The 16,845-nt window shown below is 45.8% G+C and overlaps 1 protein-coding gene across 7 annotated transcripts in view; it reads right to left on the reverse strand.

Annotated features, from left to right (window-relative positions):
• Positions 1–2,949: 2,949 nt before the first annotated feature.
• Positions 2,950–16,845, reverse strand: part of PIANP (PILR alpha associated neural protein) — a 41,381-nt gene continuing 27,485 nt past the window's right edge. For all 7 annotated transcript variants that reach the window (XM_073311522.1, XM_073311503.1, XM_073311514.1 and 4 more), the window contains 5 exons: positions 12,620–12,688; positions 11,842–12,407; positions 11,576–11,657; positions 11,018–11,245; positions 2,950–10,642 (listed from right to left, as the gene is read on the reverse strand). In XM_073311522.1, coding sequence (XP_073167623.1) covers positions 10,621–10,642; positions 11,018–11,245; positions 11,576–11,657; positions 11,842–12,407; positions 12,620–12,636 — 915 coding nt within the window. In that variant the 5' untranslated portion in view covers positions 12,637–12,688 and the 3' untranslated portion in view covers positions 2,950–10,620. The remainder of the gene's footprint in view (positions 10,643–11,017; positions 11,246–11,575; positions 11,658–11,841; positions 12,408–12,619; positions 12,689–16,845) is intronic.

The raw sequence follows: 16,845 nt of genomic DNA on the forward strand, positions 1-16,845 counted from the left end.
TTACATGACTGTTAATGAACATGGGATGTGCCTCAGTTCTCTACACTGCAATCATGGGCTATAACATAGCTATCGCAGGTACTAGAGCAGCAAAGCCATGACAGTGTTGACTTACCTTTAAGTGCCAACCATGAGCGATTGCAGCGCCATTGTGGACTCAGTAGTGAAGTGTTATTTCATGGTCTGGCAGTTGTTGCTTGAGGTAGGCTAACTTGAGAGAACTAAAGTAAGTCCAGACACTCAAGTGAACTCTGCAGTGAAGCCATAACCTCAGGCTTTCTGCAGACTTAGTTACACGCTGAAGCTTTTCTTTGCAACTTAGGGCTAGAGTCAGTCCAAATGGGGTGTCCCCAGAGGTGAAAGTAAGCTGGTAAGATACACCGTGCCAGATTGGACCAGCTTCCCTGGTGGTGATTTAAAGGCTCTGGCCACTGCGGGGAGCCTCAGGCCCTTTAAAGCCACCACCGGAGCTCTGGCAGCAGGGCTCGGGCAGCACTTTAAAGGCCCCGGGGCTCATCACAGTGGCAGGTGCACCGGGCCCTTTAAATCACTGGCGGAGCCCTGCCGCCGTTACCCTGGGGCTCTGGCAGCTGGGCTTGGGCTGGGATTTAAAGGGCCCGGTGCTCCTGCCACTGCGGGGAGCCCGGGGCCTTTAAAGCACTGCCCAAGCCCTGCTGCCGGGGTAGCGGCGGCAGGGCTCCCGCAGTGATTTAAAGGGCCCAGAGCTCCATGGCGGCCGGAGCCCCGGGCCCTTTAATTCACCCCTGAGCCCTGGGGCTCTCAGCCGCCTCTGCAGCTGGTAGTTCTGGGGTGATTTAAAGGCCCTGGGGCTCCCAGCCACAGCCAGAGCTCCGGGGCCTTTAAATCTTGATTTAAATCTTGATTTAAAGGCCCTGCCTCTTCCAGATGAGGCCACTCCCAGGACTCCAGCATACCAGTAAGTACTTTAAGTTACTTTCACTCCTGGGTGTCCCCGTTTGGGGGAGTTTTAGAAACACCCATATTCCACGCTGAAGTCAGTGGGAGCTGAAACTGCTCATCTCTGAAAACCAGGCCCCATTTTGAGCCACCCAGATCAGTGGCCACTTCTGGAAAATATTTGTATCATTGTAAATTGAAGTTCAGATTGTGAGGCATAAAAAGCACCCAGCACAGAAAGTACTGGCTGCCTGAGCTACCATGAGCTGACCCATTCTGACACCATCCTAACACACCCTGTGCACGTTTAGCTTCTTATCAATTTAGCAGAGGTTTGGGGGTTGGATTTTTAGGTGTGCTTTTTACGTGCAATGTTCAGAATTATTTCTTCCCTTTTTTTCCTCTAACTTTAAGATGTTTCCTCTTCTAGTTCCTAGTTGGAAGAAGAAAGGGAGTGGGAGAGGAGGTGGTGTAGGAATTGAGGTGTGGGGAAGCAGGAACGCAGATGGGGTATGGCAAGGACTCATGAGGGAACAGCCATAAGCCAGTGAATGAGGCAGAGTGCCGAAAGGGCAGCACCAGGAACATTGTGTTTTGTGGAGAACAGGCCCTAATGGAGTAGAGGAATATTTCACCAAGTCCCTGCAGGTTAGCTCCAGCTGAGAGGACAGCAGGGAAAAAATTATCTGATGCCCAAGAAGGCAGAGCTGAAGCAGTGATGGTGGCAGCTGGGTTTTTTTTTTTTTCAGCCATCCTGACTTACAGTTGAGTTTGGGAGGCTCTTTCAGGAGAGAGAGAGAATCTAGAACACCTTCAATGGGACCCCCTCAGGCATCCCCAGCTCCTGGCTCTTAATATGTGTTTGATTAGAGGGAAAGGGATTTGAGAGAGAGGCTGAAGAGTCATGGAGCGAGTAAACTTCTGCTCCTAAACCAGCATACAGAACCTTAGGGCAGGAGTAGGCTCCGAAGCTAACATTCCATCTCGAACAGGTACAGGACTCGGGACAGGACACAAGTTCCCCAGTTACTATCTCCAGTGGGTAGAACCTTGGGAAAGTAACTAGGGCAGCCTGAGTCCTATTTCCAGTGGGTTAAGGCTGTGGGACAGTAACTGGGGAGCCTGGGTCTTATCTGCAGCAGGAAGGGGCCGTGGCGACAGTAACTGGGGGATCCAGGTTCCCCTCTCCAGCAGATGGAGGCCCCTGAATGGCCTAGGTCCATCCCCAGTCGGACAGCGTCCCAGGACAGTAATGGTGGGGGTTGTGTCCCATCCCCAGTAGGAAGGGGCCCTGGGACAGTAACTGGGAGCCTGGGTCCTATCTCCAATGGGTAGAGGCCCTAGGACAGTAGCCAGGGAACCTAACCATCTAAATCTGCCACAATATGTTGCTGTAGTTTGCAGCCTTCCCCTTCCCCCACATGCTTCTGCCACTCCTCCAGTGATCACTGCCAGAGTTAATAAAGTGCAGGAGTAAAAGGATACAAGGATGCTTAATTACAGAGCAGCCCTAGAAACCAGCAACAGCAGCAGCGTGGCCAGGAGGGGAGGCAGCAATGCTGTAAATAGAAATCGCGGAGGCAGCTGAGGGGAACGGAGCAAGCGAGTTTTCTGCTCACAGCATATCTCCATCTTCCTCCCATTCTTTTAGCGTTTCTGTCTCTCCTCTTACTGCCACTCTGCTTCAATCAGAAATCATCATGCAATGAAGAGTCCATGACTGTAGCTTGGAAATTGCATGTAAACAGGCAAAACCACCACCCTGGGTCTGAATCTGGAGCCTGCATCCCGTGGCAGAGAGAGGACACTTTGCATGGAAGGCAGGGGGTCCCACAAGAGCAGGGAGTAATGCATGTGTGTTAGAGGAGAGGGCTGAAGCCCAGGATTGAATGGGGTTGAATTCTGCCTCCTCTATGGCCCAGGACAGAGGATTGTATGTGTGATGCCCCCATCCCTGTCTCCCTGGGGTGACGGCCCTCTTGGGCTCCCTGCCATGACACCATACACAGCAGCAGTTTTGTTTTCAGTATTTTGAAAAGATTTATTTAAAAATGTTGAAACTTACATCCCACAAGAACTGAGTATTTCACCACAAGGAAAAGAGAATCCTACAAAAATATATATCACAGCGCACAGGGGTGGGGGAGGGAGAGAGCAAGTCAAGGGGGGAGGCACAAAGGGAAGAACAGAGAGAAATGGGTGTGGGAAGAAACAGAACAAGACAGAGCAGGAGAGAGAGAGAGAGAACAAGAAAAGAAGGGGGAGACTGAAACAGCAGGAGGGAAGAGATGCGTGGGGCAGGAGCATGAAGTGAGAGTGGAAAGAGGGGAAAAGGTGGGTAAGAAAAACAGCAGGCCAAGGAAGTGGGGACTGGCAGGCAGTGAAAGAAGGTGGCCTGTTGCTATCTCTCTGACCCCTCCTGCCTGAGGCAGGGTTGAGGCTGCAAGGAAACATTGACTGGGGTGTGCTAGGGGATCTGGAGCTTAGCCCAGGTGTCCAGTCAGGACTTCCTACTGCAGGACTCAACTCATCTGTGGGGAAGGGGGAAACTGCTAGATCCAGAGAGAAAAGGAGAGACAGAAGGCCTGGTTCTCCTAGCCTTGTATCTTGTGTTGTCACTGACACCTGTGCAAACTGGGCATGAACAAGTGGACAATTTGATGTGGGAGTGTTTCAACCTCACTGTACACAGCTGAAAATGATTACTTCCTAAGGCTCCAGGCAGGGATGAATCAGGCTTAGTGAGATTATTTACCCAACGCAAGAAGTTTTAGTAAGACATTTTTTGATTGTAAAGTCAGAAAATGCAGCAGATTGTATAGCACATCCTGTATGTTTCAGGTGAGATAATGAATGATGCTAATGGTAGCATATTAGCTTAATATTTAGTTAGAAAAATTGGACTAAGAAAGCATTTTACATGTGCAATATATTCGAGGTAATGTTGCTACAGGAGACTTCTCTTCTGCATTTACTGATTTTTTTTTGTGCAAACTTAAAACTGTATTCACAAAGTTTTTGCATTTCATTTCCTAGGTTTGTTTCTTTTCTTTTAAATAAAGGAAATCAATATACTGAGAGGTTTCAGAGTAGCAGCCGTGTTAGTCTGTATTTGCAAAAAGAAAAGGAGTACTTGTGGCACCTTAGAGACTAACTAGTCTCTAAGGTGCCACAAGTACTCCTTTTCTTTTTTGCGAATATACTGAGAGCTTGCAGACAAGCTTGCAGAGCTTACAAACAAAAGTGAGCAAAAACCAGATTTTTCAGTTTGGGAGGCCAAACCAGAAAAAATATTCAGTTTGAATCAGACTGAAACCAATTTTTAAAAAAAATATTGTCAAATTGAAAATCTGAAAAAAAATGTTGTCGTTAACTCAAAATGAAATACTTGTGTGGAGGGGAAGGGATTTCCTTTTTATCTGGCCATTTCAGAATGTTTTCACCCTTCACAAATTGGCCAAATTTGAAAATGGAATGCCATTTTGAAAAGTCAAAACAAAACATTTCAAAATGATTAAACTTTGACTTTTTTCAGCCAAAATTAAATTCAAACTGAATTTGCAAATCATTTTCATGCTCTGAAAAAATTCATTTTTGCTGAAATTACTGTTTGCCAAAAACATTTCACTCAGAGCTACTAACACACCTCTTGCCAGCAGAGCTTGTAAATTCCCTAAAACAATCAGCATGCACTGAACTAGCTGCATGTGCCACAAACGTTTTTATGATATTTCTTGCTGCAAATGGAAAGGCAGAACAGTCATCCCTAACTCATCAGGTGAATGGACTGAAGATCTGAGAACCTAAATTTAAGCCTCATCTATACTGGAAAAGTTGCACTGATTTAATTAAATTGATTTTAAAAACATCTAGTTAAACTAGTGAAAAATCTCTAATGTAGATGTGCTTAAATCAGTTTAAACCTCATTTAAATGAGTTTAGCTTAATTTGGTAATTTACCAACACAAAACAAACCAATTTAAGCAAGAGTTAAACCAGTTGAAGTGATTACATTGTAAACTGATGTGATTAAACTACCACAAATTTCCTGCTACAGACACAGTTTAAAATGGATCCTAGATAAGGAAACAGTTCGTAGTTATAAATCAATCTAGTTTTAAAAAAAATAAGCCTGTAATTTTACTTAAACATCAGCATTTCCAAATGTCTATTGTTTGTTTGTTGTGTTTTATAAAGGTAATTACAGGTAACTTTTTCATGTCCCTATCAATAGCCTTGTCAGTGAATTAAATAGAAAATACATCAAACCATTTGGTCTCTTTCCCCCTCCACCAGGAAGAGATGGTTCTATCTGGACAGGCATTAAGAGGAGAATAAAGGGAGACAATGGTGTTTCTTGTGGGACCCAAGTAACCCTGGAGAATTTAACATTTGAAACACAAATCAATTTAGTGGTGGCAAAGCTTGAAATGATGACCTTCTCCTGCTAAGATCCAGTGAATTGCTTTGCACAGCTGGGCTATTGGGCAGGACCAGGGTTTTTCTTGCTCCTGTGGTTTATCTACTGAAGGTCTCTGTGCTGTGGAGTCTTTGCTCTTCGGCTATGTCTTCACAAACAAAGTGGTTTCTTTACGCTGAGATGACTATCTCATGTTGGCTAGCTCACTGTAAAATCCTAGTGGGGACAAGGCACAGGCACTTATTACTGCAAGATAGGTAGATGAGGTCAATAGTTGACCTCAACTAGCTGCATCATGGCAGAGACTCCAGAGCTTTGTCTCCACTAGGATTGTACAAACACACCTTTTCTGGCAGTGAGGACATAACCGTTGTGTCCTAGGCATTTGGCCCCATCCTAATTGCCTATGAATATCCCACCTCTGTCTTTCTGTCTCTCACAAGTGCTGTCTGGTGGACTGGGAGCAGTCCAGGAGTAACTGAATGGTATATAGCACCCTCAAAACATTCCCATGTGTGGCCTCTGAACTGCTTCCTTTTGCAACATGGACAGGGTGGGTCCCCTCTTTGCCTGTCCCATGGCATCAATCCCTCACTGCCTCCGCTGCCCTTTCCTTACCCCATTTGGGACGCTTGGGTCCTGATAGAAGGCTCAGCTGAAACCATCATCAGACCTTTGTTAAATCCAAGCCACTTCCCCACCAAACACCTAGCCAAAGCCCCAGTTCCCAGTAAGAGTTCTGTCCAGCCAGCCGTCTCCATGCGTTATGCTTCAGCTGCTTTTGCAGTAGCCCTATAAAAGACTTGCTCAGAATTGTATGCAGGGCAGTTACCTTGCTCAGGATTGTTTTTCCATACTTCCTGAAATACAAAATGGCCAGAGGATTTTGCCTCAAGCTTTCTGAAAACATCACCTTGGAGAGGAGACCAAACTGCCTCTCAGCTCTTCTAATCAATCCCGGTTTGTTGTAGAAAGAGACAGCTGGTAGTTCCAACTAAGTACCGGGTAAAGCTCTTTAGCTTAGCCCACGATCATCCTAGTGGCCATCCTGGGGTGAACAGAACCAAAGACTGTTTGAGGAAGTCCTTCCACTGGGAGGGAATGGGCAAGGATGTTTCAACCTATGTCCCGTCTTGTGAGGCATGCCAAAGAGTGGGAAAATCTCAAGATCAGGTCAAAGCCCCTCTTCAGCCACTCCCCATCACTGAGGTTCCCTTTCAGTGAGTAGCTGTGGATATTCTGGGTCCTTTTCCAAAAAAGACACCCAGAGGAAAGCAGTACATACTGGCTTTCATGGATTTTGCCACCCGATGGCCGGAAGCAGTAGCTCTAAGCAACACCAGGGCTAAAAGTGTGTGCTAGGCATTAACAGACATTTTTGCCAGGGTAGGTTGGCCCTCCGACATCCTTATGGATTCAGAAACTAAATTTCCTGGCAGGGACCATGAAAAGCCTGTGGAAGCTCATGGGGTGAACTACTTGGTTGCCACCCCTTACCACTATCAAACAAATGGCGTGGTGGAGAAATTAATGGAATTTTGGGGGCCATGATACATAAATTCATAAATGAGCACTCCAATTATTGGACCTAGTGTTGCAGCAGTTGCTCTTTGCCTACCGAGCTGTACCACACCCCAGTTTAGGTTTGCACCATTTGAACTTGTGTATGGCCGTGAGGTTAAGGGACCATTACAGTTGGTGAAGCAGCAATGGGAGGGGTTTATACCTTCTCCAGGAACTAACATTCTGGACTTTGTAACTAACCTACAAAATACCCTCTGAACCTCTTTAGCCCTTGCTAGAGAAAACCTAAAAGATGCTCAGGAAGAGCAAAAAGCCTGATATGATAACCATGCCAGAGAGCGTTCCTTCAAAGCAGGGGACGAGGTTATGGTCTTGAAGGCTTTCAAGACCCATAAGATGGAAGCGTCATAGGAAGGGACATTCATGGTCCAAGAGCGCTTGGGTGCTGTTAACTATCTCATAGCATTCCCCACCTCAAACCAAAAGCCTAAAGCTTTTTAAAGCATTTTAATTCTCTAAAGCCCTTTTATTCCAGGGAATTAAAGGTTTGTCAGTTTACAGCCCATGGATGAGATGACGCTGAGTGGCCCGAAGGGGTCTACTACGAAAGAAAAAGTGACAGTGGTGTGGAAGAGGTGAACCACTCCATGACCCTTGGTCGTATGCAGCGATAGCAGATCAAGGAGCTGTGCACTAGCTTCACACCGACGATCTTAGCCACCCCAGGATCGACCAAAAGGGCATACCACTCCATTGACACAGGTAATGCTCGCCCAATTAGAGCCCAACCTTACCAGGTGTCTCTTCAAGCCAAAACTGCTATAGAACAGGAGATCCAGAACATGCTACAAATGGGTGTAATCCACCCCTCTAACAGTGCATGGTTGTCTCCAGTGGTTCTAGTTCCCAAACCAGATGGGGAGATACGTTTTTGCGTGGACTACTAGAAGCTAAATGCTGTAACTCACCCAGACAACTATCCAATGCCACTCAAAGATGAGCTATTGGAGAAACTGGGGCGGGCCCAGTTCATCTCTACCTTAGACTTAACCAAGGGGTGCTGGCAAGTACCGCTGGATGAAGCCGCCAAGGAAAGGTCAGCCTTCATCACCCATGTAGGGCTGTATGAATTTTAATATGCCCCTTTTGGCCTGCAAAATGCACCTGCTACTTTCCAGAAGCTTGTAGATAGTCTCCTAGCAGGATTAGGAGAATCTGCAGTCGCCTACCTTGACTATGTGGCCATCTTTTCCGATTCATGGGCAGAACACCTGGAGCATCTGCAAAAAGTCTGCATAAGGCAGGCAGGACTAATCATTAAGGCTAAAAAGCATCAAATAGGCCTAAACAGAGTGACTTACCTTGGACACCAGGTGGGTCAAGGAACTATCAACCCCCTACAGGCCAAAGTGAATGCTATCCAAAAGTGGCCTGTCCCAAAGTCAAAGAAACAGGTCCAATCCTTCTTAGGCTTGGCTGGATATTACAGGCGATTTGTACCACACTACAGCCAAATTGCCGCCCCACTGACAGATTTAACCAAAAACAAACAGCCAAATGCAGTTCAGTGGACTGAAGTCTCTCAGAACGCCTTTCACCAGCTTAAAGTGACACTCATCTCTGACCCTGTGCTAAGAGGTTCAGACTTTGACAAACCTTTCCTGGTCACTACAGATGCATCCGAGCGTGGTGTAGGAACAGTTTTAATGCAGGAAAGACTGGATCAAAAATTCCATCCTGTTGTATTTCTCAGCAAAAAAAACTGTCCGAGAGGGAAAGCCACTGGTCAATCAGCAAAAAGGAATGTTACGCCATTGTCTACACTCTGGAGAAGCTATGCCCATACCTTTGGGGATAGTGTTTCCACCTGCAAACTGACCATGCTGCGGTACAGTGGCTTTGTATCGTCAAGGACAATAACAAAAAACTTCTTCGGTGGAGTTTAGCTCTTCAGGATTTTGATTTTGAAATACAACACATTTCAGGAACTTCTAACAAAGTGGCTGATGCACTCTCCTGTGAAAGTTTCCCAGAATCAACTGGTTAAAATTGTCCTTGAAATGTGAAAAATATTGTGAATTTTTATATAATCAGTAGTATATCTAAAGGTGTATGTGTCTTATTTATTCTGTTTTCTCCTAGAGCTCCAGAAAGAAATCACAGCCAGTGTGAAGCAGGCTGTCCAGCACGGTCTATGATTTGCGGGGCGTATCATAAAATCCCTCCTTACCTGTAAAGTGTTAAGAAGCTCAGGTAACCTGGTTGGCACCTGACCAAAAGGACCAATAAGGGGAGAAGATACTTTCAAATCTGTGGGGGATGGTTTTTGCTTTGTTCTCTTTGTTGGTTCTCTCTGGGTCAGCAAGGAATCAGGACAGGGAAAATACATCTCCCAAAGCCCTACTTGAACTAAGCATCTAGATTACAAAAATTGTAAGCAAAGCAAGGAAATGCGTTAGTTTATCTTTTGTTTTAGCTCGTGAATTTTCCCTGTGCTGGAGGGAGGTTTAGCCCTATTTTTTTTGTAACTTTTAAGTTTTGCCTAGAGGGAAATCCTCTGTGTTTTGAATCTGATTGTCCTGTAAAATTACCTTCCATCCTAATTTTACAGAGGTGCTTCTTTTACTCTTTTTTTCTGTATAATAAAGTTCTTTAAGTTTTTTAAGAATCTGATTGGGTTTTTAGTGTCCTACAAACCCAAGGGTCTGGTTTGTGCTCACCTTGTTTATTTTTCAAGCCTCCCCAGGAAAGGAGGGTGTAGGCTTAGGGGGATATTTTGGGGGAATAGGAACTCCAAGTGGTCCTTTCCCTGATTCTTTGTCTAAATCACTTGGTGGTGGCAGCATACCTCAGTCCAAGGACAAATAGAGATTTGTGCCTTGGGGAAGTTTTAACCTAAGCTGGTAGAAATAAGCTTAGGGGGTCTTTCATGTGGGTCCCCACATCTGTATCCTGGAGTTCAGAGTGAGGAGGGAACCCTGACAGGTGGGGTCCAAAAGATCTGAGTGCCTGGAAGCAGGGCGAGTATGGAAACTATTCTGCAGCCTTTCCCAGTGAGAGAGAAAAGACGATGATGTCCAGGTGATAGAGGAAGAGACAGAGAGGAGGAGGAGCAGTGGGAGAAAGAGAACACAAAGAGACAGGACTGACAGAGGGAGAGGCAAGGGGTGGGGGCAGGTGCTGAGTGAGGTCTTCCCAACACCCACCAGTAGCTGCTGCCAGTACCTGGGTTCTTTAGGAGAGGTCAAGGCCTTAGCAGAAGAGACACCCCCACCCCATCAGAATCCCTGCCTGAGGCTGGGAATTCTGCACCCATGGAGCTCCAGCTATTCGGAAGACACTTCAAAGCACACGACACAGGAAGGAACAAACAGAGGGGTTGGGACTGGGGGTAGGACCTTGCCTCTCCACCTCCCGTACCCCCATCTTAGGCATGCACTGGTGGGTTATTCTCAGAGATCAAAGTGCATTGTGTATGTTGGGGGAGGGTCAGGAGGTTTAGATTTCACAACACCAACTGCTCTTGTGCCCCCCACTCCCTTGTCACCCCATCTTGTGGGTTATCCCCATGCTTTCTCTCCCCCAGCATGGGACCAGTGAGGCCCAGTCTGTCCATTGCCCAAGCACATCCTGGGATGGTTAAGTTAATGATGGTGGTGGAAAGTTGTGGCACAAGCAACTTGTTTCTGGTGTAGCAGAGGCAACAGAACACTCCCTAGATGTGACAAGAAGGGTTGTAGAAGCCAGCTCTGCTGCTCTCACAGGTTTACCAGTGGGATCCTGGGGGAAAAAAGGGAGTGAAATAAAAATCAGATGGAAGATGCCTCTCCCTTCTTGGCTAGGACTGCTCCCCATCCCTACCCTCTCCCCAAGGCTTCTAGTGCCTAGCATCTCAAGCAACAGGGCCTTCCCTTAGAGAGAGGACAACCCAGGCTCACAGACCCCTCAGCACTGGAGGACAGCTCCTGAGCTCCCCTCCCCACTTGGTTCCCACACTAAACAATCCCGCTTTGCCCTGGGCTTCAAAGACATTCATCAGAGAATTTCATTCTCTCCCTCCCTCTGTCTGTCTCTTCTTGTTCCAGCATTCTTTTCATCCTCTCTCTCTTCCCCAGTTCCTAACCCCATCTTACTATCCTCCTTTCTGTCACTCACCGGTTGAGCTGGAAGGTCCTGCTCTTCCCCTGGCCCCCCAGTTTCTCTACACCCTCCTGGACCTGCCTGGGCTCCTCCGTCTCAGGTGACGGGACCATTGGGTCTCCATAGGGTCCGAGGATGCTGACTGTGGTGGGCGACAGGTCTGTGAGTGGCTGCTGACTCTCCTGCTGCCGCACCCCACTCTGCTGGCCAGAGTGACGACGACGCTTCTGACTACGGTCCCAGCTGCAGTGAGAGAGGGTCACTGAAACTAGGGGAGGCCTCAACCCCTAAGGTACCCAGAACCTTGAGAACAGTGGGGTCTGTGCCCCTAAGCCTCTGATACACCCAGCACCGTGAGAACAGTGGGGTCCATGTCCAAACCTCCCTCATGCACACAGCACCCTGAGCACAGTGAGATTCTTGTCCCCAAAACCCCTTCCAAGTGCACCCCACCAAGTCCAAGCAGTGTCTCTGGCACTATGAGCCCCCAGAACGAGTGGAGTCCACTCACTCCCAGAGCAGCCTTGCAGATGCCCAAGCAGGAAGACATCCACACCCTTAAACCCCACTCACCAGAACTTGAATATTATCCCAGTGGCAACTAGGACAATAATGATGGAGATTGTGATAGTAACATACAGCTGAGGATCCACACCTGAGAGAGACAGAGTAAGTGTGTGAGAGCCACATCTGACACCCGGCCAAAGGCACTGCAGGGAAAGGGGCAGGAGGGCTTGGTGTGGGGAGTCCCTCCCCTCCCACCCAAGAGTGCACTCCTGGCCTTTCACAGCAGGGGGTGCCATAAGGAACAGGGTGAAAGAGATGTAGAGCAGATTTACCTTCCCCCCGGGGCCCAAACAAGAAGGGCCTCAGCGTGGCGGGGGTCTCCCGCAGGTTGAGGCCCGCATTGTGCAGCAGCGAGTGGGAGTTGGGTTGTGCCGTTGCCATCCCGTGTGGTGAAACAAAGGTGTAACCCAGAGGTGGGAAGCCTGGATTGGCTGAGTTGGGATCACCTCCATCCTCATCTGACACTGTGGGGCCCCATACAATGGCCCAGGGGTACTGGGATGAAGGTAGCCCTTCCTCAAACCCAGAGGGGGTGGCAGGCCGGGCCCCTGGGGCCTGGCGCCTCAGCCGCATCACATGACGCAGCTCCCCATCCCGTGGTGTCAGAGATCGCTGGCGCAGTGTGATGAAGCGAGAGTCTCTCTCTGACGGTGAGATCTTGTCCCAAATGCAAACAGGCCTGGCAGCTGAGGGACTGCGACGGGCACAGAGTGGCCGGGGAGCAAGGGGACTCCGGGAGCGAAGAGACCAGACGCCATGTGAAGAGACTGCTAAGGCCAGAAGCAGGACAGTCCAGAGCTGCAGCGAGTGGAGGCAGGAAACTAGTGGGAGCATTACACTGTGGGGAGAGAGAGTTATCAGAAGAGTACCTCCTGCTGGGAGATGCCAGGACTGGAGTAGCTGAGAGCTCCCACCACAGCATTCCTATCCCCCTTCCTACGGTGGCTCTTGCAAGGAGCACTTGCTAAGTGGGGAGCTAGCCAGTGTTCCTTTCCCATTCTGCGTTGTGCCTTCTACATTATCAGTTAACTTTGAAAGTTGTGAACTTACCAGGTACCTGACTCCATAGCAGATGCAACAGTTTCTTCACTCAGCAACCACCTCGTCTCATATTCTTCACTAAGAGACAAAAAAAAAGGAGGTCCAGTGCACATCATCTCCACCACTCCTGGTGTCCCTCAGTACTGATGTGCAGCCTTCAATCATCCCTGGCTATTCATGGCCTGGGCCCCAACAAACAGCTCTGCTGAGGCCCCTCAGTCTACAGACACCCATCTTGAATATACACACAAGCTGCAGACTCACATAGTCACACAAACACTCATGCATATGCGCACACAATTTCCCCGGGGACTGCTGCGTCTGAAGGTCAAGAGAGAAATTCAGTATCTTTGTTTGCTTGTCACTAGAACAAGTTGGAATCTTCATTCTTATGTTTGCTTATAGTGTGGAGTGAGTAATCCATTTATTTAAAAAAAAGAGACTCTTCCATTGTGTGTCACAGAAAGAGAAAATGGGAAAAAACAACAGTGATAAAGAAAATTATGAAAGTGAGAATGAATCATCTGCAAAAGTCCAGACTTCCTAAAGAATTTAAGAGCAAAAATGTGCCTACCAAATATTTAATATTTACATTCCCATTGGCTAACATGAAATTAGCTTTTCCATACCATCTGTTCCAGGTCTCTCTCTCACACTCTCTCTCTCTCCTTTCTGCCACTCTTTCCCACTTTCTCTATTAAAATATTGTTACCTAGCATAGATAATAGTAAACTAAGGACTGATTTTGTTGATTGGATTTATAGTCTGGCCAGGCCCATTCTCCCTACATTCTAGCATTGTTGGATCATATTAAAGAAGTTCTGTATTAAAATCACAAATGAGTTTGATTCCCCATAGTTTAAATTCCAGGGTATTACTAATTAAGAGGTCTCTTGGTTTTTGGTGCTGTTTTTCTCCCTCTGTGTGTGAAACTTGCAAGCTGCTAATTGTGTTAGTACATTCTAAGACAGAGTCTGTTCTCAAAGCAATTCACAGAGAGAGAGACTCAAAGCAATACTCTAACAACAGAAACAGCACCCAGAGACACCCCGCCCTTTTGTTGTATTAACAATTGTGATTAAAATAGAGATAGAGGATGTATGCGGATGGATGCTTGGTGTAGATAACAACTGAATGATCAGGGAGGTGCCAGCCTAAGAATCCAGTGTCCATCGGCTGAAGAAGGCGTCAAGTGGAAATAACCAGAGGACCCCCCGGAGGGCAGACTGGAATCCACCCAACAGCCTCAAGAATGGGAGAACCAAAGAACAAGATAACATCTTGGAGCTGTCAGGAATGTGCTATCTGCTGATTGATTCAGCAACAGCATGATGAAGCAATTCCCATAGACTGCCATAGGAAGAAATTCCTATAAAAATAGACTCTAAAAAGTGAGAACTTGGGGGTCTGATTCTGCAAACCAACTTCCAGGAGCATGAGATGAGCATCTGACAAGGCCCTGCTCCCTCCTCATGTCCAGGCCACCTGGCCAGTGGCTTGGCATGAGCAACTCTAAGGCTGGTAACTATGATAACAACCTTGCAGAACCTGTGTGTGTGTGTGTGTGAATAAATATGAGATTGAATGGAATGTTATAACTATAACTAACTGCTTACTATGATTCTTTCTGTATTCACAATAAATGTGGTATTTTGCCTTTTTTCCCTTTAATAAGATCCTGCTGGATTTTATTTTATTGGTACAACATTTTGGTGGAGAATTGCGAAAGGGGGAATATTGGTAAAAAACCTCAGTTATTGTAAATATTGGTGTGCACACCGCCAGCTCTAGTGAGCTAGGCATTTCTATTAGGTTAACCAGACCTGCTGGCCTCCGAGAAGGTAGCAGGGGCCCTGCTGGCCTCCGAGAAGGTAGCAGGGGCCCTGCTGGCCTCCGAGAAGGTAGCAGGGGCCCTGCTGGCCTCCGAGAAGGTAGCAGGGGAAAAACGCATAGATTAAGCTATGATTTCAGAATCTAGGCTGTGTCACTTGCTAAGTAATACCAGCAGTGACAAAGAGATTGAAATATCCATGTTAAGATGTTTAAAAGAAAACAGGGTAAGCCAGTACCAGAGGGAGGAATGGAGTCAGAAGGAACTCCAACCTCACCTTTTGTTAAAGAAATTACACCTTTTAAACAAATCCTTCAAAAATTTGGGCACAGTCCTTAGACTAAACAAGCCCTAGCTAATGTCTGCACTATTTCGGACCTAGAGGATAGATTGGCTCAGTATATCCTCATATACAAACCTTCTAGTGCTGCCAAAAGAGATGCAGCAGCAATTTGGTTGTTGTGGGAGGCATGTAAGGATTCTTCCCTCCGCTTGTCTTCATGTAAAGAGGAAAAGGCACAAACGGAAAAGGGAGCAGACAATTGGAAGGTGCTGGCTACAAATATCCAAAGCCAGCTGAAAATAGTGAAAGAGGCACTCCAGGAATACAAAAAGAGTGAAAAAGTTAACTCTGCAGAGGCTGGAGGGAATTAAGCAGTTAAACTTTGTATTTCACCCAAACAACTTTTAACCGAAAATGTTAAAAAGGAAAAGTGTTAGAGAAAGAGCATTCTTGGTTTCTTTGCAGTCATTCTGAAAGAAAAATGGGCCCTTTTCCAAAGGAATGTCTGTAAATTAGCCAGGCAAAAATAAACTATCTGATTAAAATCATTTGACTGGACAATTTAGTCAAATTTGATAAAAGAACATAAGAGGGTTCTATTGGAACTTAACTGCCTCAAATGTATAAAGGGAATGTAAGATGTAAAAAACAGAGCAGTGTGGAAGGGATGTTAAGGAAAAGAAAACGTGTATGTATCTGTCTGTGTGTGTGTAAATATGTAAAGTTCTAAGGACCAGTTAGTTTTGTTTTTGTTTTAAATAATGCCACTAAAAATCCATTTGACTCTTTAATTCAAAGTTGCAAAACTGACAGACCTTTTTGCTAGACACAGGTAATTAGTGTTGTTTGGCTTTGGGATTTGGCATTTAACCCTTAAAAGGTAACTCAATGCTTTACAAAATTTAAAATGTTTTTAAGTTGTGGCTGCAGCAGGGCAGTCAAAATCAGGAGAATATAAAAAAAAAATTGAATTCTTTTTGTTTGTTTTTTGTTTGTTTTTGTAACAAAATAGCAGATGAGAGTTGTAGTAAAAAAAAAAATTAAAAAAAGACAGTGCCTCTCTGAAGCAACAGCAGGGGTGAGGTGCACAAAACAAAAAGAAGCAATGTTAGAAACACTGAGTCTTAAAATGGCTCTGAGTAATCAGACTGTCACTTTGATAAAGGTACATGAAAACTCTGTAAGCAAAAAAAGAAATAGTGACACCTTATGTAAAAATGGATCTAGATAATGTTATAGAAGTTAAACTATGGAAGGAATGTGCATTTGCCCCAGAACACGTGCAGGGTATATTGTAGAAGGGGCAAACGAAATGCAAACATACCATGCTACTTAATTAAAATGCTATTAGGGCTCCAAAGGGAGCCACAATAGGTTGGGTTTTCTTTTTCAGATTGCTGTGTGTTTTGGAAGCAGAAGTTAAAAGTAATCAAAACTCTGGTGAAAGTTGATTGTGTCCCTTTTAAGATAGAGTCTCTGAGCTGCTGATGGCTTTAAATCCAAAAGCAGGAAGTTTCTGTGAAAATGCAAATTACCCAAATGATAAAGGAAGGAAAGAACTAGCAGCACAAAGGAGCTGCAGATAAAGGACATACCTGGTCAGCAAACAAATTGTCTAAATAAAAGGCATGGGATAACAAGATAATTTTAATAAATTTAATGATCATAAGTATCCGTGTAACAACGTATAGTGTGTATGATTTTTGGAAAAATCCTTTAAGGTAGTATGGTAATGATGCTTCTCAGTTATTACCTGTAAATAAAACTTAAAGCTTAACACAGCAGGAAAAACATTATAAACTTGGTCTGCTGTATAAGAAGGCTCCGATGAAGTGAGCTGTAGCTCACGAAAGCTCATGCTCAAATAAATTGGTTAGTCTCTAAGGTGCCACAAGTACTCCTTTTCTTTTTGTATAAGAAGGAAAACTCAGGGATTTAATGACTAAACAGTGGGATAATTTCCCCATAAACCTTAAAAGATAAAAGCCATTGAAACCTGGCCTGCCTATAGAACAAAAACAGGAAAATGTGGGGGCAATTCCTCTGTTTTGCCTGCAATCAGCAAGGGTATTTGTAAAAGAAATATTTTAAGCAATAATCTGCCACCCCAAAAGGGGTAGA

Source organism: Lepidochelys kempii, chromosome 1 (genome assembly GCF_965140265.1).
Source record: "Lepidochelys kempii isolate rLepKem1 chromosome 1, rLepKem1.hap2, whole genome shotgun sequence".
Classification (NCBI taxonomy): domain Eukaryota; kingdom Metazoa; phylum Chordata; order Testudines; family Cheloniidae; genus Lepidochelys; species Lepidochelys kempii.